This window comes from Eucyclogobius newberryi, unplaced genomic scaffold (genome assembly GCF_026437365.1).
Source record: "Eucyclogobius newberryi isolate DKJ021-1_F unplaced genomic scaffold, fEucNew1.0.hap1 SCAF_6, whole genome shotgun sequence".
Classification (NCBI taxonomy): Eukaryota; Metazoa; Chordata; class Actinopteri; order Gobiiformes; family Gobiidae; genus Eucyclogobius; species Eucyclogobius newberryi.
The window spans coordinates 7,841,709-7,865,077 of record NW_027316278.1 but is presented as its reverse complement, the minus strand read 5'-3'; the positions used below and the strand labels follow the sequence as shown (position 1 = coordinate 7,865,077).

General features: G+C 44.2%; 1 protein-coding gene across 1 annotated transcript; it reads right to left on the bottom strand.

Moving 5' to 3' along the window:
• Positions 1–2,553: 2,553 nt before the first annotated feature.
• LOC140347382 (RNA-binding protein MEX3B-like) lies at positions 2,554–12,006 on the bottom strand. Its single transcript, XM_072433811.1, has 5 exons — positions 11,400–12,006; positions 6,840–7,078; positions 6,351–6,396; positions 4,067–4,770; positions 2,554–2,989 (listed from the first exon to the last, which is right to left on the bottom strand). The coding sequence occupies exons 1-5, from the start codon at positions 12,004–12,006 to the stop codon at positions 2,585–2,587; spliced, it is 2,001 nt and encodes a 666-aa protein (XP_072289912.1). The 3' UTR covers positions 2,554–2,584.
• Positions 12,007–23,369: the final 11,363 nt, after the last annotated feature.

Here is a 23,369-nt window from a genome sequence, read left to right as displayed (position 1 = left end):
CTTCTCGAGCCGCTTCATGAGCCGCTTCTCGAGCCGCTTCACGGGTCCGCTCGAGTACAAAAAGACAATTTAAAGCTACAACGAGAGCCGACTCTGCCAAACGTTGTAAAAAAACAGGACAGAACTAAACAAGGTCCCGGGTTGTTATCTGTGCTTGAACTGTAGAAAGGTGAAGGATACAAAGGTGTACCGCAGTAAACCGCCCCCTAGTGGAGAGGAAACGGCGCACGGGCAATGTCGGTTCCGGGCGTAAAGTTCTCCTGCGTTTACCCCAGAGACTTGACAGAACTGAAAACGTGGCTGTGCGTTTATCTACTGCACGACGGGAGCAGAACATGAGTCAAACTCCATCAAACAATATCTAGTAAAAAAAATTAAAAACACTGCAAAATAAGTTTATAATTTTGCAGTGTACAATTTCATAACTAGAAATAAAAATGATCGTATTTTACCCCGACAGTTTTTTTATTTATATATATTTTAAACTACGTTTAATTTTAAGAATCAGAAATGTCTGAAAAGATGGTGGCAACGGAGCAGAACTTGCACGCCGCTCGCTCGCAGTACACGCCGCTCGCTCGCAGTACACGCCGCTCGCTCGCAGTACACGCCGCTCGCTCGCAGTACACGCCGCTCGCTCGCAGTACACGCCGCTCGCTCGCAGTACACGCCGCTCGCTCGCAGTACACGCCGCTCGCTCGCAGTACACGCCGCTCGCTCGCAGTACACGCCGCTCGCTCGCAGTACACGCCGCTCGCTCGCAGTACACGCCGCTCGCAGTACTTGTGCGTATAGATCATGTGATGGGTTTTGCATAGGCCCCATGTGGGAAAATACGGAATTTTGTAATTGTCTGAAAAATGGCCTCGATCCTAAATTGTTACATCCAAATGTTATTGAAAAACGATGGTCTACAGGATATGAATAAAAAAAAAAAATTATCAAGTTAAAACGACTTCAGTTCAGTTGTTGTTTTGACTCGTTTAGACTTATTCACTCGTTAATTCTCAAAATTCAATGCAAAAGATCCGTTTGTGGAGTTTTAAGAATAGCACGTGAAAAACACAAACACAAATCTCGCCGAAAATGCGAAAACTCGTTCGACCGACACGGCTCAAGTTAAACTAGAGTAAATAAATCTGAACGAGATTGTTTTTTTTGTTTTTTTTCATCAAGTCATTTCGGAGTGTTCAGTAAATCATAAAATGCACAGCTAAAACCGTCCAGTTGTACAGTACAGTGTAGAGAATAGTTTCTGTACATTTTCAGTTGACAGGAGGAATGTGAGTTAAAGTACCAGCAACGTTTGATTTAGGCTCAAACTGTCAAGTAAAATATTATTTAAAAAAAATAAATTATATTAAAATATTTTTTTTGAAAAATTTGAAAAGAAAAAGAAAAAAAGAAACATAAAAAACGGGTGTGTTTTCTCGAGACACAAAAACACTGCTGTATGAATTTGTTCTACCCGGATGAATTAGAGTTTTGGAATACTGAAAAGTGTCAGTGTCAGTTTAGTATAGGCTTTTTAAGAAGGCCACGCGCTTTAAGCAACACTTTTCATTCAGCTAATTTTAGTATGAAATTAGGCACACCTTTAATTGTAAACAATGTAAAATTAAGTATGACATGTGTGGTAATACAAATGGTCTAAAAGGGAAAAAAAAACTTCAAAAAACAAGGGACCAATTTCATTCCAGGCTGAAATTTACCCAAAAAAACGAGGTAATCGGAAAGTGATTCATTTTGGGTTTTGTACATGAAAATGTGATTAAAAACCCGGTTTACTAGATTAAACTAGTTCATAAAGCATGCGATTCCCATTCACTTCAATAAAAATGGGGGAATAAATGTTGGTTTGTAGTGTAAACGATCTCGCCGTTTACATTTTAAAATTTGATATATGTCTTGGAACAATTTGCTTTTCGAACAATCTAAATAAAAAAAAAAATAGGTAGGCAAATTGTAATAGTCACACATTTTAGGGAGAAGAATGTAAAAATAAAATGAATCCCGCGGTAAATACATTAGACTTCCCTCCCCGCCCCCAATGCTACATAGAGGGTCTTTATCCCCCCGGTTGATCAATCAGTTGTGGAAGAAGACTTCACAATAGCAGGCACATGAATGGGTTAAATAAATATCATTCCTTGATCAGTTTTATGTCCCCACTCGACTGGTGACGAAAACACTGATGTAGTTAGTTATTACATATTAGTACACTGCAAAAAGTAGAGTTGAAACGACGTGAATTGAGAATATACATCTGGAATTGTGAACTTTTGACAAATTTAACGTTATCAAAAGGTTGGTTTCAATGCGTTTCTTTCTTCTTCTTTTTTTTTAGCTAAAGTAAGATTTTTTTTGACTCTTTTGGCAGAACGTTTTGGTAAAATTTGAAAACGATAAATTGATCGTGAACAAATCCAAAAATCCAGATCAGACGACAAAAAAAATCTAAATTGTTATGAAAAAAATCTACTCAAATAAGGGCAAATATTAGGAATTCAAGTCATTCCGACACTACATTTTTGAGGCGCCGTACTCGTTGTCGAGCTCGTTGCGTGCCGCCGATGACCTACAGTCACATGTTGCGGACGAGAATGGCTTGCATCGCCGGGAACAGACACACGGGGCAGACCGGCTCGGCGCTGCGGCAGATCCGAGCGGCACAATCGAGACAGAACAGGCTGTGGCCACACGGCATCAAGGCGGCCATCACCTGGCTCTCCAAGCAGTGGACGCAGAGCTCCGCCCCTCCGCCCTGCCCCGACGCCGGGGCGGGTCGGCAGGGGAGCGAGTCGGGGGGCGAGGAGGACGAGGCGGTGCTGTCGCTCGACGAGGAGAAGGCGGAGCTGCAGGAGGGGAAGCGCTGGGCGTCCAGGGCTCCGGAGAAGTGCCGGCGCTGCACCCGCTGGGCCTGAGGGTGCTCCAGGGCGTCGGGGCCGGAGAAGGTGGGCGAGAGGCGCGGCGTGCCAGGCTGACTCGTCTGCACACAAGAACATGGAGCATGGGTTCAGGGGTCTCTCTGAACCGTCCCGGGGGCTACTCAGGGAAGGAGCGCTTTTAAAATGATGCAGTGGTTTGTCAGAGAGAGATGGAGATTGAAAAGTGAATAATATTGAAATTATTGTTGTGGGGAAAATACATAAAGGTTTATTCTAAAGTAATCTGCCAACCTTTTCTCATGAGGGGCCACATTTTATTCCATAGAGGTTCTTGAGGGCCACAGACTGTGAACCACACACTTTAGGACTGTAGCAGTCATATTAATATTCTTATTCTTATTATTATTATTATTTTTATGCTCATGCTGGAAGAAGATATTTAAAACTACCGTAAAAAGTAATACTTATGGCAATTTGGGCCAATTCACAAAAAACTGGTCACATTTGGCCTCCTCTGGTTTAAAGAGATATTTCTACTTTTTTGCCTCAAACAAGACAATTACAGGCACATTTAACACATTCATGGTGCATTGCTTTTAAAAATACAAATTTGGTTTGCTCATGAACACTTCCTAAACACTTTAACCATAATTTAATCACTCACTGTTCACTTTCTGCACCACATGTAAACTCAACTGTAAATGTTGTGAACATGGTAAGCTTATTTTTATTTTGTATCCTATAGCAGATTTAAATTGTTTTTCTTTTTGACTTTATAAAACAATGATGACTTTATATCATCATTGTTTTATGTTGCACCGAATCAACAAAGCAAGTTCCTATGTTTGTGAATTCTGTTCATTGACAATGGCAATAAACCTTTTCTGATTTTAATTCTGAAAACCAATGTGGGACAATAAAGATACCTTGAACCTTAAGCCCAGTTCTAGAAGTGCTGTTTAGGACATCTCTGCAAGTATTCAGTCTACAGTTGCATTATGTTTGACAAAAGAGAGTGTCAGACAGAGACGACTGACAAACACATACATAGAGATGTAAACTTAACTTCAGGGTTTGCACAGGTTTTGTACATAATAAAGAATATGTTCCTGTAAAATAACAGCAATCCCAAATATGACTCATTCTCTCCATCTTATTCCGATTGTGGATTTACTTACTTGGCTTTGGCGCGTGTCCATGCTCTGGAAAGTGGGCGGGTCCACGAACGGACTCCATATTTGGCCTTGTGCGGGGGAGAACGGCGCCGGAGCTGTGGATATGGTCAGCGGGTCGAATCCGGACGAACTTCCGCTCCCGACGCTGACCAGTTCTTCGGCGCCCGCGGGCAGAGCGCCTTCCCAGAAGCCCGACACGCCGCCGTTACTGTTGTTATTGTTGGCGTTGAACAGGCAAGTCGGGCTCAGGTCTGCCACGCCCCGGTTTCCGTTGTAAAAAGAATCGGCCGAGCTCGAACCGCTGCCCAGCGAACTCGAGCTGTCGTTTCGGTACGTGGAAGACACCCGGGCGCCGTTGTTATTGCTTTTCACCCGCTGGGCGTTGTCGATGCGCAGGGCGAGCACCGAGCCGGCGTTGGGGGGGGCCGCGCCCGCCTGGAGCCACCCGGCGTCGCCCGGCCCGAGCGGCAGCAGCGAGCCTTCGAAACTGACGTCGGTGCCGTTGAACTGGAAGTCGTTGTTGTCGGCGCCGGGCGCTTCCACGGGGCCGCTGGTCCCGGTGCGCATGGCGATGTGCGCCTCGATCTCCTCGCGGGCCCGGTCCACGTTCTCGGGCATCCCGGTGACCTCGAAGACGGGCTCTTTGTCGCGGCTCGGGGTCACGATGTAAGTGTGGGTCTGCTGCTGGATGCGTTTGATCGTGGCTCCTGGAAGAGAGCAACAGTTTTCATTTTCACTTCATTTTCAGGTGCACAAAGAGTGAAAAGGAGGATTGGGCTTTGGATTATTTAGAAACTCTGGCTCTGAAGTTGTGCAAATAAGAATATAGAGTATGCAGAGAATATGCACTAGAATAAGAAGCTGGATGCGTTTTACTGTGGCTCCTGAAATAGATAATACTCAACAATACGTTTAGTTTTTCACTTTTAAAATATTTAAATAGTTATCTGCATTATAACAACACACAATAACTACCGTTTTTTCGGATTATAAGTCGCACCTTTTTACATCGTTTTGGCCGGGGTGCGACTTATATGTGATATTATTCGTTATTTTCACACTGACAGCCACAAGAGGGCGCTCTAGGCTCTAAGCGACGCAGAAGAAGAATCTGCACTTCCTCTTCCTCTGGAGTTTGTGGAGTTGTTTAGAAGTGACACAGAGGAAGAAGAATTCAATGGATTTAGTGATTTGGGGTAAAACTGATGCTTTGCTAAACTTGTTAGCATGTTCTTTATGCTATAGTTATCTGAATAACTGTTCATATGTTACGTTAACATACCAGACACTTACCACAGTTCTGTCTGTGCCTCATGTAGCTGAAGGTGTTAGCGTTAGCATACGTCATGTAGCTGAAGGTGTTAGCGTTAGCATACGTCATGTAGCTGAAGGTGTTAGCGTTAGCATACGTCATGTAGCTGAAGGTGTTAGCGTTAGCATACGTCATGTAGCTGAAGGTGTTAGCGTTAGCATACGTCATGTAGCTGAAGGTGTTAGCGTTAGCATACGTACACCTATTCACCATGTTCTCATCTGTTATTATTATAAACTGCATTTCAAGATGAAATGTCTGTTCTTGCTCTTGGATTTTATCAAATACATTTTCCCAAAAAATGCGACTTACACTCCAGTGAGACTTATATGTTTTTTTCTTCTCTATTATGCACTTTTTGGTTGATGCGACTTATACTTCGGAAAATACGGTATGTGAATTTTTTTTCATTTATTTTTATTTGATTTATCTTTTAATGTTTTTAAAATGTTTGTATATATTTTTCTCTATTCCCTATTAAGAATATGAGAGGTTCTGTCCATATTAGTTTTGTTTATAAGAGTTTTTTCTATTAAGAGTGTTATCTGTTCTTTTCTTCTGTATCTACTTGCGTTGCAACACCAAAATTTCCCCATTGTGTGGACAAATAAAGGCATATCTTATCTTAAATATTTGGTTCTTATTTCACCTACTTAAAAACCTAGCATTTTCATTGGGTTTGCAGACTTTTTAAATGCGCTGTATTCAAATGGTGAACACTAGTGACGTCATATCTCTTCCCATTGACAGTGCAGCTTCAGTCCCGCCCTCTCCTCACACGCGCTCGAGAATAACCACCGCTCAATTTACAAATCAACCAAAGGGGTTTGACGCCGAGGTGCCAATGTCAACAGGAAGGAGGTTGAGCGCAGGGAAGGAGGCTGCAGTACACTTAACACTGAATCAAACCTTTTGGAATACTCTAGAAAACATATGTAGGGTATAAAAACTCTTGCATGAAAGGTTCCGACGTACCTTTAGGACCCACGACCAGCCCGACAACGCGATATGGCACCCTCACCTGTCCGGAGAAAAGGTTAAAAGTAAAGACTACGAAACACCTTTAAAAAGACATTTATATTGTTATGGCCCTTTGAACGTGCTCTTGTAGAAACCTTTGCTTCGGCATCGCAACTTTTAGAACTATAAATAATGTCTGTACCGGTCCCTCGTCAGGACTGGTGTTTCATCTACCGGCAGCAGAGGAAGTTACCATAGTTACAGACGTACACAAGCGTGCAAAAAACAAGTTCGGCGACAATTTATGGACTTAAAACGTCCCAGAATCTCCCCAAACCTCTTCCTATGACATCACAAATCTGTAAATGTGTTTTATGAGGCTCGGTAAAAGGACCAGAGAGCTCCCCCTGCAGCTCGCCTGTGAAATTACCACAAAACCCTGCGCGTCTTTTGAGAAACTGGCTCGTCATAGTCATTCTGTGAATTACGAACACGTTTCCCGACCTGAATTGTGGTCTGACCGGGCAGAGAGGGGGTTCCGGGCCCCGTCGCCGCCGTCAGGGGCCCGGCCTTGTTTCGGGACGCTCTGATGAGGGAGAAGTGTTCGGCCGCCGACAGGATCTCTCTTTTGGCCATCAGCACGTCTTCTTTTCGACCCGTGACCACGAACACGGGATGCTCCCCCCTCACCGGGGTCTTGATGTAGGTGTTGGTTTTCGCTCGGAGCGCTTTAATCTTACAACCTGCAGAGGAAAGGAACGAAAAAACAAAGTGTAAGGGTCAGAATCGAATCGAAATACATCGCACACGTCTTAAAACAATGTCAGCACTTCGGGTGGGGGGCAGGGTGGAGGGCAGGGTGGGGGGCAGGGTGGAGGGCAGGGTGGAGGGCAGGGTGGGGGGCAGGGTGGAGGGTGGGGGGCCGGGTGGGGGGCAGGGGGCTACACAGGCTTTTAGATGGGACTTGAAAACACTCCGTCCAAAATTATACGGGGACCGACTAGGCGAAAAACGAGAAGCTTCGGCATTCTCCGGACCACGGCTCGACAGCCAATCAGAGCCAAGCACACAAATTTCGTCGACCAATCAGCGCGCAGCATGCAAATTTTCACTTGTAAACAGTAATGGCGGACTATTGTCAAACGCTTCCCGGCCCGATTTAATGATGATATTCCCTTTTTTCCTAAGATGTATTAATAAAATGGCCGTCCCTGCACTCAAAAATGCCCGTCCATGTTTTAAAATACCCCGTCCAAAATACGGGTCTCTACCTAAAAGCCTGGTGGTACACGACACAGTGGGGGGAGGCACTATTTTTCCCAAAACGGATAATCCTCATAAGATGCTGTGGGCCAACTCATTATAATCATATGGCTCAACACTTTCACTGTTAAACTTATTGTGGGAGGATTTGAGAACACTTATTGGACCTGTAAAATTACTTTAAACTCATTGTATACTAAGAAAACGACGTGATACCAATTCTAATACCGCGGCCATTTTGTAAGAACTGTAATTTTGCCCTCTTAGCGCTAAAACTATTTTCCATCAACTTTTTTGACAAATCTACTGAAAGTTTGTGACGATGCCGCAAACGATTCTCCCATCAAGTTCTTAAGCTTCAAAATGTTCCATAGCGTCAGAACTGGCCGTGGATGAAGTCCAGCTTTACCAGGGCCATTTCCTGTTGTTGTCAACACTGCGCACCCTCCCCCCTCTGCTTCACCGAGAAGACATGAGACTTTCCAGCTCCACTGCACTCAGCCTATTGTCTACGGATATTCTGTAAAGTCACATTTCAAAAAGAACATTAGCATTATTCAATTAAAATGTGCATTATTTATTGGTTTATGTGATTTATGATGATGCTGGGTCATAAAACAAAAACGTAATCACATTTTTCTGCTTTATATTGATCAATCCCAATGATTTTGTCTCGGTAAAAACAAATTCCTGAACATAAACGATAGACTTTTAATAACTGCCATTTAAAAACAGAAAGAGTATACCATATTTTCTGGAGTATAAGTCACACCAGCCAAAAAATGCATAAGAAAACATAAGTTGCACTGGGGGATGAAGTGCGGTTGCCAGTGTGAAAATAACAAATAATATCACATATACGTCGCTCCGAAGTATAAGTATAAATATAAGTATAAGTCGCACCCCGGCCAAAACTACTTATAGTCCGGAAAATACGGTAATGTCTTCCTCCTAACCACATGTTTTTACTGACCGAGGATCCACAAAACGACCCGAGCAGGTCACGATGATCAGACCGGTGGCATTTTCATCGAGTTCTTTCATGACATTTTTACAACTCTTTCATCTGAACGACGGCGTTAAATTTGTCAGAGTTTTGCTAGTTTTGTCATAAAATCACAACACCGACTCAGCCGCAGATGATGTTGCAAAAACTGTATACGGTTTACTCACGCTCTCCAAGACAAAACAAAGACGATACTAATTTCTACTCTAAACTGAAAATGATTGCGGGCGACCGAAAGGCAGAACATTGGGACAAAAGGGCAAACTTTTCAGGAGGATCTTGTGAATCGGGTGCTGACCTAGTAACCTCAACTTCAGGTTATTAAAAAATGAATAATAAATGAAATATGTGGGCGTAAGTATGAAGTCTGTTGGGCAGGCAAGTTTAAAAAAAATATATATTTAAAAAATCTACACATTTAATTTGAATTTTTGGGTTTGGGTCAATAATAATAATAATAAATATAGCCGCAAGCGGCAATGATCGGCCCTCGCCACGCCGCCGCCACGCCGCAAGAGGAGGGGGCGCTAACGCGCCCCAATTGTCCTTTTATTACGCCTACTGCTGAATCTGTGAAGCTGTCACATCTTCTCACTTTGTTTTACCATCAAAAAGCAATTTTATTTTGAATTCTTGGCAAAATGTGCGGCTTTGCCGCACAGACACCGTGACTCTTTGAATAAAAATGTGGATAACTTTTGATGGTCCACCCCTGAAGATGAGCCTCACCAAATTTCAGGTTAATAGGGCTAATGCCCTGGGAGGAGTTTGTGAAAGTCTAAAGTGTAAACATGTTCTGGCGATTTCCCCATTGGAATAACAAGGGAGGTTTTGGTCATTGCTACGGCAACGCCATAACAATTATGACATGGGTCTCATTGACTTTTTTGATGGGGAGGCCAAAATTGAGTTGTGTGTCAAATTTCATAAAATTTCGCAAAACTAAACATTTAACCTCCATATAAAATCTGTAGGGGGCGCTGTGGCTCCAAATTAATTTATTTCACTTCAAGTAGGTTTAGGGCAAAGAGTTTAACAACTGATTCTAATTTGACGCAATTCGGACTTTATCTGCGCAAACGGCAGAAATTTTAAATATGGGAGATTTCTGAAATTCTAGCTACAGTTTGCGGCTTCGCCGCACAGAGACCGTGAGAGGTATCAATGTAATTTGGATAACTTTTGATGTCCCACTCCTCAGTAGCATTTTCACCAAATTTCAGCTTTTTAGGGCCAACGCCCTGGGAGGAGTTCGTAAAAGTACGACGTTTGGAAAAACTCCGAAGTCATGTTTAGCCATTTTTGAAGCAATATGGCCGACATTTGGTTGGGCGGACGGCGTTGCCGTAATAATATTTTTTACTTCTCTTGTCACCATCTACCTCTGCGCCAAATTTCATGATTCTACGATCAGATTTTTTTTGGGTCATTTCCCATCTCTCAATGCATTTTTGGTACATTTGGGGGCGCTGACGCGCCAATTTTTTTTATTTTAGAAAAGGGAAATAGCCAGAATGTAGAGAGGCACGATTTTTAGAGGTGTGCAAATTTTTGTGACTTTTCGTCAATGTTCACTGGGTGAAAAATAGGGGGGTTGGTCCCGAGAAGAAGAAAGAAAGAATAATATTCCGATGCGAAAACAATGTTTCCCATTTTTCAAATATCATAAACTATACATTTTCGGAAAACGCTCGCGCTTTCCTACCTCATGGTGTGGGTCCCTGGTCACTGACGGGTACTTTCGTTAATTTTGAGTGGGCTCCGCCCACTTTGTGTTTTTGGCCCTCTATACAGTAATAATGTTCAATTTTTGCATTACATGCTTATATGCACGGAACATGCAAGAGATGGGGAACGTATTCGTGAGGTACTTAGCGCAAATGAGTGCTTTATATGGGGATGACGACCGCTTCGCGGCCGTCATCCCAATGTAAGGTGCTCGTTTAGTGCGCACTTTTGCACGGGCTTCGCCCGTTTACAACGGTAATGTTCCATTTTCCTACTACTAATTAGTATGCACGGGGCGTGCATGAGTGAAGGAGTGCGTTAGTGAGTGTTTGGAAGTGGGCGAGCGCTTCGCGCTCGATTTCGTGCGCACTACGTGCGCACTTTCGCAGCCGTGCTTCGCACGGCCTTACGAGATTAATAGGCCTCTCGCCAGCTTGTGGCGCTCGGGCCTAATAAATTGTGGCAGAAGAACTCTATTTAGAGGAAGATTTAACAAAAAACATACATACTGAAAAGAGACAACGATGTGCAAATCTCACCGCATCATATCATCACAATATTCATTTCACGGCACGATATTTACTGCGATATTCTGGACACACGGACGCTCAGATGTAGAAATAATAACGTTTTTCACTTTTAATTGCCTTGACAAGACTTGCAAATCAATACAGTCATATCACAAATAACTAAAGGCTTTAACGCGCTTCATAACAACGACTGCAATGATTAATTGACAAATTGTGACAGTGCATTTCGATCATTTTGAAACTTGTGTTGTCGTTTCCCGGACAACACACAAGACATTTCAAGCTATAAAACATTGTACATAAATATCTAGAAGCCTTCAGTCACCATTAATCAACCTCTATGTGTATTTTCTAACTGTAGAATAGAAACAACTGCGTGACAAGTCGACTAATCGACGGTAATCGCTGAAGAGTCGACTAAACTCCCAATAATCGTTAGTTAATCGTTAGCCGTACATCGCGCTCCGTCACTTCCCACCGCAGAAATAAACCTTTTTAAGCAGGATTAAAAGTCAAAAACACAAGACAACCCCGTACCTTGCCTCCCCACGATCTCCGCGACGTGCTCGGAGCTCGGCACGGCCACGCACTCCGTCGTGTTGACGCTTTTCCGGCGACTCAGGAGCGCCGCGTCGGCCTCGTAGCACGGGTCGGCGAACAAAGCCACGGCGCCGCTCATGCCGCCGTCGTCCCGCTCGTCCCCGGCGTACAGGAGCACCGTCTCCGCCACCGGGGACGCGTGCTCCAGCCCGTGATGCTGACGGTGGTGGTGCTGCTGCTGCTGGTGGCGGTGATGATGATGGCGCTGGGCCTGGGCGAGAAGCGACGAGCCACCACCACCACCGGCGGCGTCTTCGTCCTCCGCCGCCGCATCGCTCGCGTCCTCCTCGGAGAGCGATCGGTGCAGCGGCTTCAGGTCCAGGACGGTGCCGAGCGCGGGGAAATGGTGGTGGCTGCTGCGGTGGAGGTGGTGTTGGTGGTGTTGGTGGTCGTCGTGGTGGTGGTAGGCGAGGCTTTCGTCCGCTTGCTCGGGCGTGCGGCGGCTGCTCTCCTCGAGGCCCATGCCGGCGAACGCGTGCACCAGCGGCGGCGGCACCTCGGACTCGGCCTCGTCCGCCTCCAGTAAAGACGTGCTGCTCGGCATGGCGCGGGGACCGGGGCGCGGTGTCGTGTCGCGGGGGTTGTTTTTGGCGTCTTTTTTTTGGGGGGGGGGGGGGGAGTTACGGTAAAAACAAAAAAGCGACCAGCGCCGGATGGTTTTTTGGTGGCTATTGTTTTGTCTGCTGCCAGCTCTGAGCCCTCCTCCTCCCTGCGCCGGGATCTCGCGGAGGGTAGTCTCGCGAGAGTTCGTATGTGGGTCAATCAGAACAGCTGTACGCGGGCGGGGGCGGCGCGATGACGCTAGAGGGGCCGTGGCCGTGGTGACCTAGAGTAATGTGTGCGTGTGTGGTCGGGTCGCCATGTTCTGACTGTACGTTCTACGCAAACGTTTTCTATAGTTTGAACACGAATGCGTTCTAAATAGGTTGCGTTCACGTGACATAATGTGACACGTGGATGCCAATAAAAGACCAAAGAAGAAGAATAAAGTCTAAAGAATAAAGTCTAAGACATACAAAATACATCAAAGAAGAAGACGAGCGGAGGACGAATCAGAATGTCTAAAGAATAAAGTCTAAGAAAAAAGAATAAAGTCTGAGGAATAAAGTCTAGTCTTAAGAATAGAGTCGAAAGTCTAAGATAAGATAAGATATGCCTTTATTGTCCACACATCTGACGTCAAAGAAGGAGAGGAAGATGAAGAAGAGTCTCCCTGGAATAAAGACGGTTGTTGTTGTTGTAGTTGTTGTTGTTTTATGGCGGTTGGCATCCAATTGTTGCATTACCGCCAGACTTTATTCCTCAGACTTTGTCGTAGTCCTCAGACTGTCGTAGTCCGTAAAAGAACTCCTTCCATTGCTTTGGTGTTACAAAGCCCATGAGGTCATGATATGTCTTTGTGACTAGAATAGTTGTTGTTGTGTCAGAGACCAACCGGCTTTATTCCAGGGAGACTCTTCTTCATCTTCCTCTCCTTCTTTGACGTTCGGTGCTTCCATCGTACAGCTTTATTCTTTAGGCTTCATTCTATAGGCTTTAATATTTCCACTGATGTCGCTGCTTGGTAGCCGTGCGTCTACGAGACTGGGCGAGGACAGGAGACCACCCCCACCCCCATCTCGTCACTCTGATCACTCTGACTCCCCACAAGCAGACCCCCATCACTCTGACTCCCATTTAGCGCCTTTAGCCTGTTTTCTATATCTGCCCAATCAAGCTCCTTTGTTCCAAGGAATCTCCCTGCAGCTTTAGCAATGATCCTGATCCTTTCAGTTCTGCTTTGAGTCTGAGCAGCACAGTTTACAACATCCACCATAAAGAGTACAAAATCCTCTCTATCCACAACCAGGGTATTCTCATTAATTCTGGAACCTGCACACTTGGGACCTCCACTCTTGAAACCTTCACACTTCTTGGGAGCCACGCTGGCCTTTCTCATTTCGCCCTGGCTGGGAGCAGCGCTGGCTCCTCTCTCTGTATTTACTCTAAACTCGTTACTTGAAACTTTCTTGACTGCATCTGCATAGGATATACCTTGAGAGACCTTCATTTTATGCACCTCAGCAGCTCTTTTGCTAAACCTACATCCCCCGTAGGCAGAGCTATGTTCTTCCCCACAGTTACAGCACTTCAGTTTTGCACCCACGTCACACTTCCCATACTCGTGGTCTCCTGCACATTTACCACATCTTTGCCTCCCTCTACAGACCGCTGCAATATGCCCAAAGCGCTGGCACTTAAAGCAACGCAGGGGCGGTGGAACATATGGCCTAACGTCATGGCACATGAACCCAATGAACACCTTACTAGGCAGGCACCTCCCTTCAAGTGTTACCATTACCGACAAGCTGTCACGGTTGGTCTCTGAAACAACAACAACTATTCTAGTCACAAAGACATATCATGACCTCATGGGCTTTGAATCACCAAAGCAATGGAAGGAGTACTTTTACGGACTACGACAGTCTGAGGACTACGAAAAGTCTGAGGAATAAAGTCTGGCGGTAATGCAACAATTGGATGCCAACCGCCATAAAACAACAACAACAACAACATCTGGAAGAAGAACTTTTAGGACTACGACAAAGTCTAAGGATAAAGTCTGGCGGTAATGCAACACTCGGATGTCAACCGCCATAAAACAACAACAACAACAACATGGGGAAATTCCGTTGTTGCAACGCAGGTAGATACAGAGGAAAAGGACAGGTTTAAAAACTCTTATAAACAAAAACTCCTATAGACAGAACCTCTCATTTCTTAATAAGGAATGGAGGGGGAAAATAAAGATAAAATAAAATGTACAAATGCACCAAAGAAGAAGAAGAAAAAGGTGAAGAAGAAGATGATGAATCAGAATGTCTGAAGAATAAAGTGTAAGGAAAAAGAATAAAGTAAAATAAAGTCTGAGGAATAAAGTCTAAGACGTACAACTACAGTCGATGGAAGTAATGTAACATTTGGATACCAACTGCCATAAAACACAGAAGAAGCCAATAAAAGCAACAACAAGAAGTTCAAAATTGAGCTAGAGACAGGTCAGATTTCTGAGGTGGAAATGCTGTTTAACTGTCAGATTGTAGGCGCATGATGGCTGGTTTATAGCCTCAGGAAATTGTGCGGTTGTTAAAAAGGTCCAATTGTGAACTTTATCAGTTATTTTTTTACAAAGAATGGAGAAATAAATAAAATTTGTGGTATGTAAATATATGGGGTCAATATTTCTATAAGCATTTGTCCAGTCATGATAATCGAATGAAAGGTGGTTTTTTTACATTAATTTTGATTCCGTAGGCTTTATTAGAGGACAGGAAATGCGCCGGACAAGCTCTAGTTGCCACATAAGAAAACACTGTTTACTGGACTATTTCTATTACGTCAGGAAAAAATACAAGTGGATATTGTTTTTCTGTGGATTGTTACGGACAGAACGAGTACAGCTACTGATGGATTGAACCCTCTTGAGTCATACACTGTAATTATGCTGCTGGGATTGACAATGAAAACATGAGTGATGATGCAAGAGAATTTCTAAAGTATTGTTTTCGGCCGCGTGCGCTCTGGCAGTCGTAAAGAAGTTAAATACAAATAGCAGGATAGCCAAATTATTTTGTTAATCTAAATCATATTGTTTGGATAACAGAAACGTTCCAAATAACTTTTTCATTTTGCTCTTGAATACCCAAGATACTAATGCTTTAATATACAAGCTCATTTGTAATATCTGCTTAAAGTCGGATTGTATTCTTATCTGCGATAAGATTCATTCAGAAACTTGAATTGAATGAAGTGCCAGAAACATTGCCATCATTTATTTATTGTCCACCAAACATGGTGTTATGACCCAAAAAAGGGGAAAACATATTTATAAAAGGGGACCAGAGACAAAATGCAAGTTAAATATTTTATTAATATTCAAAGAAGCAGGAATAAAACAAATACAGAAAACACAAAAAAAACATAGAAACAAAGTGACAACAGAAAGATGGACCTGGTGGGCCAGCCAAACGGAACAAACAGGAGCGACACCAGGCCAGCCCCGTACAGGGCTGTAGGAGCCGTAGGAGCCGTAGGAGCCGGCGGCGACACCTCTAATTAGAAAAAGTACAAAAAAAACCTAGCTAAAGCCCAAAGGAAAACGAAAATAGGACCACCGATCCCACCAGGCCAAACAAAACGCTAATGCTAACAAAACGCTACCAACCAAGCGAGCCAGCAGGGAGTGGTAGGGCGGAGCAGGGAGTGGCAGGGCGGAGCAGGGAGTGGCAGGGCGGAGCAGGGAGTGGCAGAACGGAGCAGGGACTGGCTTGACAGAGCACACTCCATTTAAAGGCTCCAGGGCGCGCAAAACTGGAGCCAACCTATGAATAAAACTGAAAAGATCATTAAACAAGTGATTTGAGCCGCCATGAGGGCCGCCATATTGGCTTCTGTAACTTCCGTCCTGATTCCGTATATGAACTAGTGCTGACCGTTGTGTGTCCTAGATTGTGAACTGAACTGTGTCATTATTGTCATTATTGTAAGTGTCAACCCCGTCCACTAGAAGGTGCTAGCGTTTAACTCTTCTGACACTGACACTATTCTGACAAGGTTCCCAGAGCGTATCATGAAAAAACAAGGCAGTTGCACCGCGCTGGACTTTATTGGAAAAACCCTCAAATAAATCCACTTGTAGCCCACAGAAAGCGGAGCGAGGAACATGTGCTTTGATTTACATGTCACTCTGGACATTTTAGTTTGTGATATTTGTGCACTTTAATTTACTTTGTACAAGTTTAGAGAAATGTATGTTTATTTTATTCTTTCCTGTGTAGTTTTCACGGTGCATTAAAGGTGCGTTAACTACAAATGATGCTGTTTGTTGCAAAAAAGAAAATGTTTGAAATACACACGGCTTCAATCAGTAAATCTGCACCCGTCGAAACACATCTTTTCTCTGGCTATTGGTTCTGGGTTCAATTTCCCATTCAACAACCAGCACAAATTGAACATTCTGACATTGCACTCAGCAGATAAGTACAGCCATTCTTATTTGCACTGTTGTCTTAGGTTAACAAACTCTGCAGGGCTGAAGGAGAGAGGGCCATGACCCTGCAGCAAAACGTCACCAACAGACTCTTCACTGTTGAAGTAAACGCTGAATCTGGTGTTCAGACGTATCTCACAACTCCACATGTGCAGCAGGTGTGTCAGGAAGTGGACGGATTCATCTACGTGGCCAATGCCGAGCCCGGTAGAGATGGATTTATCCCTAGTTCTGGTCGGATGAATATCAAAATCCTGATATTTAGATACTAAAAAGATATTGAAAAGTATACATGTCGCGGCGACGTCATACATTCGAGACATCCCCATAACAACCCGAGTGGCCATTTTGAAAGGGGCACGCGATGTAGAGATTGATTTATCCCTTGCTCTAAATCCTGATATTTAGATACACAAAAGATATTGAAAAGTATAGATTCTCATGCAAAAAAACTTAAAACATCTCAATACTAAGGGATCTTCTCAAAATGGGTTGAAGCTGAAAAGACGTAATTTTTTTCGTCTCTCTCTGGACCCCCTCCCCCCCTCAAATGACGAAAGACTGGCTTCACATCAAATGTTAATGCGTTGATAAAACGATAGTAGCTTGATAGACCCTGCTCACCTCTAGTGAACATCCCTGAACATCCTTTGGTATGTTTATCAGTAGAAGTTATGAACTCTCCAAATAATGTCACCTGTCGCGCATGTTTGTTTACTCAATCCACATGGTCCACGGCGCGCACGGGCCGCGCACGGGCACGGGCTGCGGCGGGCCTTGGTGCGCCGTGCTCCCACATACGCACTCCCCGTGCTCCGCGCCGCACCCGCCGCTTAATGTTGGCTGAATCGTTGCTGAGAGAGTTTTTTAGCATTTCAAAACAATTACTGCCACAACGATGTATTGAAGCTTCAAAGCAACAAAAAGACGAAAAATATTACATCTTTTCAGCTTCAACCCGTTTTGAGAAGATCCCTAAGGGTAAGTTTTGCTCCGTTGAAGTATTATATATTTCATTACATTAACACTTTATCCAACGAAACACAAAACGCATGTTGGTGGGACATCACTGTTGAACGTAGTGGATGTAGTTTTGTGCAAGTGGTGTGTGTTCATTTAAAGTTGTATATATACTATTTAGATGGCTACATTTTAAGTTAGATAAACATGTGTGCAGCTAACTCGCGTGCGTTTTCATTTTATAGAGAGATAGTGTGCAGACGGTGTGAAGACATTGAAGGTGTTTTTATGTCTTTAGAAAGTAGAAAAAGTTTGTCAACTCCAGTCTGTGTCCCGTCTTACGGCGTGACGGAAGAGTATAGCCCCCGTTACACTGGTGTGCATCCCATTACCAAGAGAGAGTGTCCTGTGTTCACATGGCAAAGAGACTGGGGCTGACCGTGCTGGATCACCCCTGGACTGGGGCTGACCGTGCTGGTTGCCCCTGGACTGGGGCTGACCGTGCTGGTTACCCCTGGACTGGGGCTGACCGTGCTGGATCACCCATGGACTGGGGCTGACCGTGCTGGATCACCCATGGACTGGGGCTGACCGTGCTGGATCACCCATGGACTGGGGCTGACCGTGCTGGATCACCCCTGGACTGGGGCTGACCGTGCTGGTTGCCCCTGGACTGGGGCTGACCGTGCTGGTTACCCCTGGACTGGGGCTGACCGTGCTGGATCACCCCTGGACTGGGGCTGACCGTGCTGGATCACCCCTGGACTGGGGCTGACCGTGCTGGATCACCCATGGACTGGGGCTGACCGTGCTGGATCACCCATGGACTGGGGCTGACCGTGCTGGATCACCCATGGACTGGGGCTGACCGTGCTGGATCACCCATGGACTGGGGCTGACCGTGCTGGATCACCCCTGGACTGGGGCTGACCGTGCTTGTTAACCCCTGGACTGGGGCTGACCGTGCTGGTTAACCCCTGGACTGGGGCTGACCATGCTGGATCACCCCTGGACTGGGGCTGACCGTGCTGGATCACCCCTGGACTGGGGCTGACCGTGCTGGTTAACCCCTGGACTGGGGCTGACCATGCTGGATCACCCCTGGACTGGGGCTGACCGTGCTGGTTAACCCCTGGACTGGGGCTGACCATGCTGGATCACCCCTGGACTGGGGCTGACCGTGCTGGATCACCCCTGATGGTAAGAGAGGAGGTTAAGATGAATGCTGTCATTGCACTCGTGTGAATGCTGTGTTTTCCTCAGGTCCAGGATGTAGTGGTGGAGTCACTTTCAGGTCTTCTGGATGACATTTCTGAGTTACTGAGGTGCTCCTGTGTCTAACTACAACTGCACTAACGACTAACTACACTTTTGTAGCTTTTTGTAATTTTTACTTCACAAATATATGGATATTTTAATCAAACTTTTAGATTCAAGACCATTTTTGACTGCATATTTCTGTTCTACTGTTGTAATTGTCATAAAGTTAATTGTTGTTTAAAATAAATTGTATCTTTGTTTAAGATTGTTATTATTATTCATGTCTTTGAAATGTTCACTTTGCATAAGATGTTATTTGTTGTCTTAGACATTTAGACTCTAGTTATTTCTTTTGGTTTGTAATATGGGGAGAACTTGAGAGTATCGGGATTTTACACATATTCAGGACTTTCAGAGCGAGTCCTGAATATGTGGGAGCGTAAAAATCCCACCTGAGCTAACCTGTTTCATATGGCACTGTGTGTTAGCAAAGACAAACTCTTTGTCCTGTAGTTTTCATGGCGTTTACCGGCATAAAAGAAGGCTAATAAATGCGCCCGTACTCGAGAAACCGTGTGCAGTGTTGTCATTGAAGCTTCAATCAGGGCCTGCAACAATTCTACATGTCATGTCTCGTCTCATCCTCGTACATACTGTAAGCATCTTTTCTCTAGCTATTGGTTCTGGGTTCAATTTCCTATTGAACAACCAGCACAAATTGAACATTCTGACATTGTACTCAACAGATGCAAATAAGAATGGCTGTACCTGTTGTCTTAGGTTAACAAACGTTCTCTGCAGGGCTGAAAGAGAGAGGGCCATGACCCAGCAGCAAAACATCACCAACAGACTCTTCACTGTTGTAGTAACGTACAGAGCGACTCCACATGTGCAGCAGGTGTGTCAGGACGTGGACGGATTCATCTACGTGGCCAATATCTATCATAATATTTATGTTCTACTGTTCTTGTAGATTGCAACATGAAATGAAGGTTCTCGCATTCTTCTCGCATAATTTCTCGCAGTCCTGGACTGTTGCTCTGAGGTCCAAAGTCCTCTTTCGTAATTCGTGCAAAAGGAGGCCCAAGCCAGTATTGAGTGCATAGAAATGAACACATTTTTCAGAAGACTTATCCTCTTTATACTGTGAGACGTGAGACATCCATCTCTCCTGGAGTCTGTATGGAAGTTTTTCAACGGTTGGCCCAATTCCACGAGCAGTGTCCAGATAGAGCAAGGTAGATTCCAGACCTCCTTTGTGCCTTGGATCCCCTGTAACAGATCCCCTAGTGCCTAGTTTTACATCATCTTTTATTAATCTTTATCTTTTAAGTTTGGGAAAAGTGTCCTATCTCTGAAATAGTGATTTTTCAATTATTTCAGGGGCAGCATAACACACATGGAGACGTTCCCACACCTTCTGCAGAGCTATGTTGAGGTTATTGACATACACTGAATGAATACGTTTCACCTGATTTGTCATTAGATCCAGCTCTTGAGTTGGTGTGAGGTGAACCCCAGTGAATGATGAGTACCATGTTCTGAAGTTCTCCGGTCTGTCATCGAACTGGTTGAGACCTGAAGTGAAGGTCACGACGTGCCATGTATTGTGCTAACGGCTCTGCTAAATGTGAATGTTGTAACGAGGTGTGGATGCGAAGGAGAATGGATTGAGGGCATTCTTTGCTTGTTCAACTTTTGGTTTGGACTCAACTTTAAGGGAGCCAGATGCATTTTGAAGAGGCAAAGCTGTGAGGTGGTTATTCTGCTTTGGCCTACTGCTCGTGAGCAGACGATCTGTAACTGAAACTTCATCTTCAGATAAGTGCCGAGTTATGAATGTGCCATCTGAGAGCCCATTTTGGTGACAGGTCGCTGGCGCTGGTGAGGAGCCTCGAGGTTTGCTAAAGTTCAATTGTGACTGTAGGTAATCATTTGTTCTTTTCTTTTTCACCTTTTCTTTTTCACACTGTCTGATACAGATTTTCTTCTCTCAAAACCATCTTGTATTGCCTCTGCTTCCTCGAGCACATCTGCTTCAGCTGCTGCAGCGTCTGCTTCTCTTTGTAATGTTAGCACTTGAAGCTCTGCATCAATTTTTGTTCTTCACACATTGCTTTTTCCACTTGTAGCTGTGCTTCTTTGCTTGCATATGATGCTCTCACCTTCGCTGCTTCTGCTTTAGCTTGAGCGGCACTGTTTGCAGATTAAGACGTGATGCCTGATGCTCTTGTTCTGGATCTGTTGCTTGCCATTTTGACCACGAAGAAGCGTCGAATGCTGCTTTTTCACTGTAATGTCATCGATATGACACCAAGCTAAACCTCTGAAGGAGCACCAGGACCACAGGGGACGGGTTGTTGTGTTTAATTCCCTTCTCCAGATGGTGAAAACTGCAGAACATGTACAACAGAATGTATTACGAAATAAAGTGCATCATCAACGAAATAAAGTTAACATTTTGGCAAAATTGTACAAAAATAAAGACTGGACATACATCAACACGTGCCTGAACTTACGGCATTGTCTTGTAAGCTTCTGTTGCACTTGAATTATGAGGCTCCAAGTCTCGTTTCAGTCACATTTATTCTGTAACAAGACAAAACAGCTCTCAATGTGCGAGTCATGCTCTGTTTTGCTACAGGAAACTTTTTTCTACTTTTTAACAATGTACCATAGCCACAAATAACATGAAATTAGAATAAAATATACATAAATAAACCTGTGACAGAAATGTGTATTTGCCCTTCTATGACGTTTTTAGATTTAGCAAAAGTGTCATTTTGTACTCTCCTGGTAATCCCCCTTGTTTCTACTAGCATGCTACTGTTAGCATAGCAAAAAGTTACTAAAAACAACAACCATGCTTCAACATAATCATTTTAAAGACAATTTCGGCTTAAACTGTCACACTATTGGTCAGATCCATGGGTCATGCACATGGTCAGATCCATGGGTCATGCTCAAGGTCAGATCCATGGGTCATGCTCATGGTCATGCTCAAGGTCAGATCCATGGGTCATGCTCATGGTCATGCTCAAGGTCAGATCCATGGGTCATGCTCATGGTCAGATCCATGGGTCATGCTCAAGGTCAGATCCATGGGTCATGCTCATGGTCATGCTCAAGGTCAGATCCATGGGTCATGCTCATGGTTATGCTCAAGGTCAGATCCATGGGTCATGCTCAAGGTCAGATCCATGGGTCATGCTCATGGTCATGCTCATGGTCAGATCCATGGGTCATGCTCATGGTCATGCTCATGGTCAGATCCATGGGTCATGCTCATGGTCATGCTCAAGGTCAGATCCATGGGTCATGCTCATGGTCATGCTCATGGTCAGATCCATGGGTCATGCTCAAGGTCAGATCCATGGGTCATGCTCATGGTCATGCTCATGGTCAGATCCATGGGTCATGCTCATGGTCATGCTCAAGGTCAGATCCATGGGTCATGCTCATGGTCATGCTCATGGTCAGATCCATGGGTCATGCTCTGTTTTGCTACAGGAAACAGTTTTCTCCTTTGAGCAGAGGCCGTGGTTACGCAGGTGATAGAGCTCCTCCTTGTGGTGTGGCATAGGAACTACACTAATGCAAATCTAAGCGAATTGTACAGTCTCTGTCTTTCTAAAAACAACAAAAAAATTATATTAAATGAATTATAACATGAAATAAAATAAGTTTTGGGGGATGCCCTGTGTGGATGGCAACAGATAGCATAGAAATATTTTTTTAGCATTTAAAAACGTTTCAAACACAGTAAATTATATATAAAGACTACAATTGCCTTAAAGACAACACAATATTAATATCTTAAAAATGATCTATTCTAATTTTCTGAGTGTTTGGTTTTATTGTCTGTAATCTATACAACATTTCACGAATTAAAGGCTTGACGTATTTCACTCTGTGTACTGAATCTATCAAGGTTTGACTTTTTGTACTTAATGACAAGAAATATTGGTATTTTTCATGATGCATCACAGATATGTTTTTCAGGGGCAGCATAACCTTCATGGAATGTTTTTTTTTATTTGATTCTTTAGTTCATGTTTGTATTATATTGTTGAAGAGTTGACGGGTTTGTATATTTGATTGGGTTTTAGCATGTTTCTCCCTGTGTCTGTGTGGGTTTTCTCCGAGGGCTCCGGTTCCCCCACCAACCCAGAACATCCAGCTGAAGTCAAGTCCAGCCCTGTGATCTGGAGAGTCTAATCTAAGATGTACAAATACACCAAAGAAGAAGAATCAGAACGTCTAAAGAATAAAGTCGAAGGAAAAAAGAATAAAGTATAAAGGCTAAAGTCTAAGACGTACAACTACAGTCGATGGCAGTAGTGTATCACTTGAGGAATACAGTCTGGCGGTAATGCAACACTCGGATGCCAACCGCCATAAAACAACAACAACAACAACAACAACTTGGATACCAACTGCAATAAAACGCCAAAGAAGAAGCCAATAAAAGCAGCAGCAGCAGCAGCAGCAGCAGCAGCAGCAACAACAACAACAACAACAACAACAACAACAACAACAACTAAAACAGTTTGAGCTAGAGACAGGTCAGATTTCTGAGGTGAAAGTGCTGTTTAACTGTCAGATTGTAGGTGCATGATGTTTGGTTTATGAATCATATCTCAGTCAAAATAGCCTCT

Excerpts from the sequence above, each read along its gene's own strand:
- LOC140347382 (XM_072433811.1), bottom strand. The coding sequence starts at position 12,006 with ATGCCGAGCAGCACGTCTTTACTGGAGGCGGACGAGGCCGAGTCCGAG. Across the intron at positions 6,397-6,839 it reads CCGGTCAGACCACAATTCAG|GTGAGGGTGCCATATCGCGT; the intron begins GTCGGGAAACGT and ends TTCTCCGGACAG. Across the intron at positions 4,771-6,350 it reads GCTGGTCGTGGGTCCTAAAG|GAGCCACGATCAAACGCATC; the intron begins GTACGTCGGAAC and ends GCTCTCTTCCAG.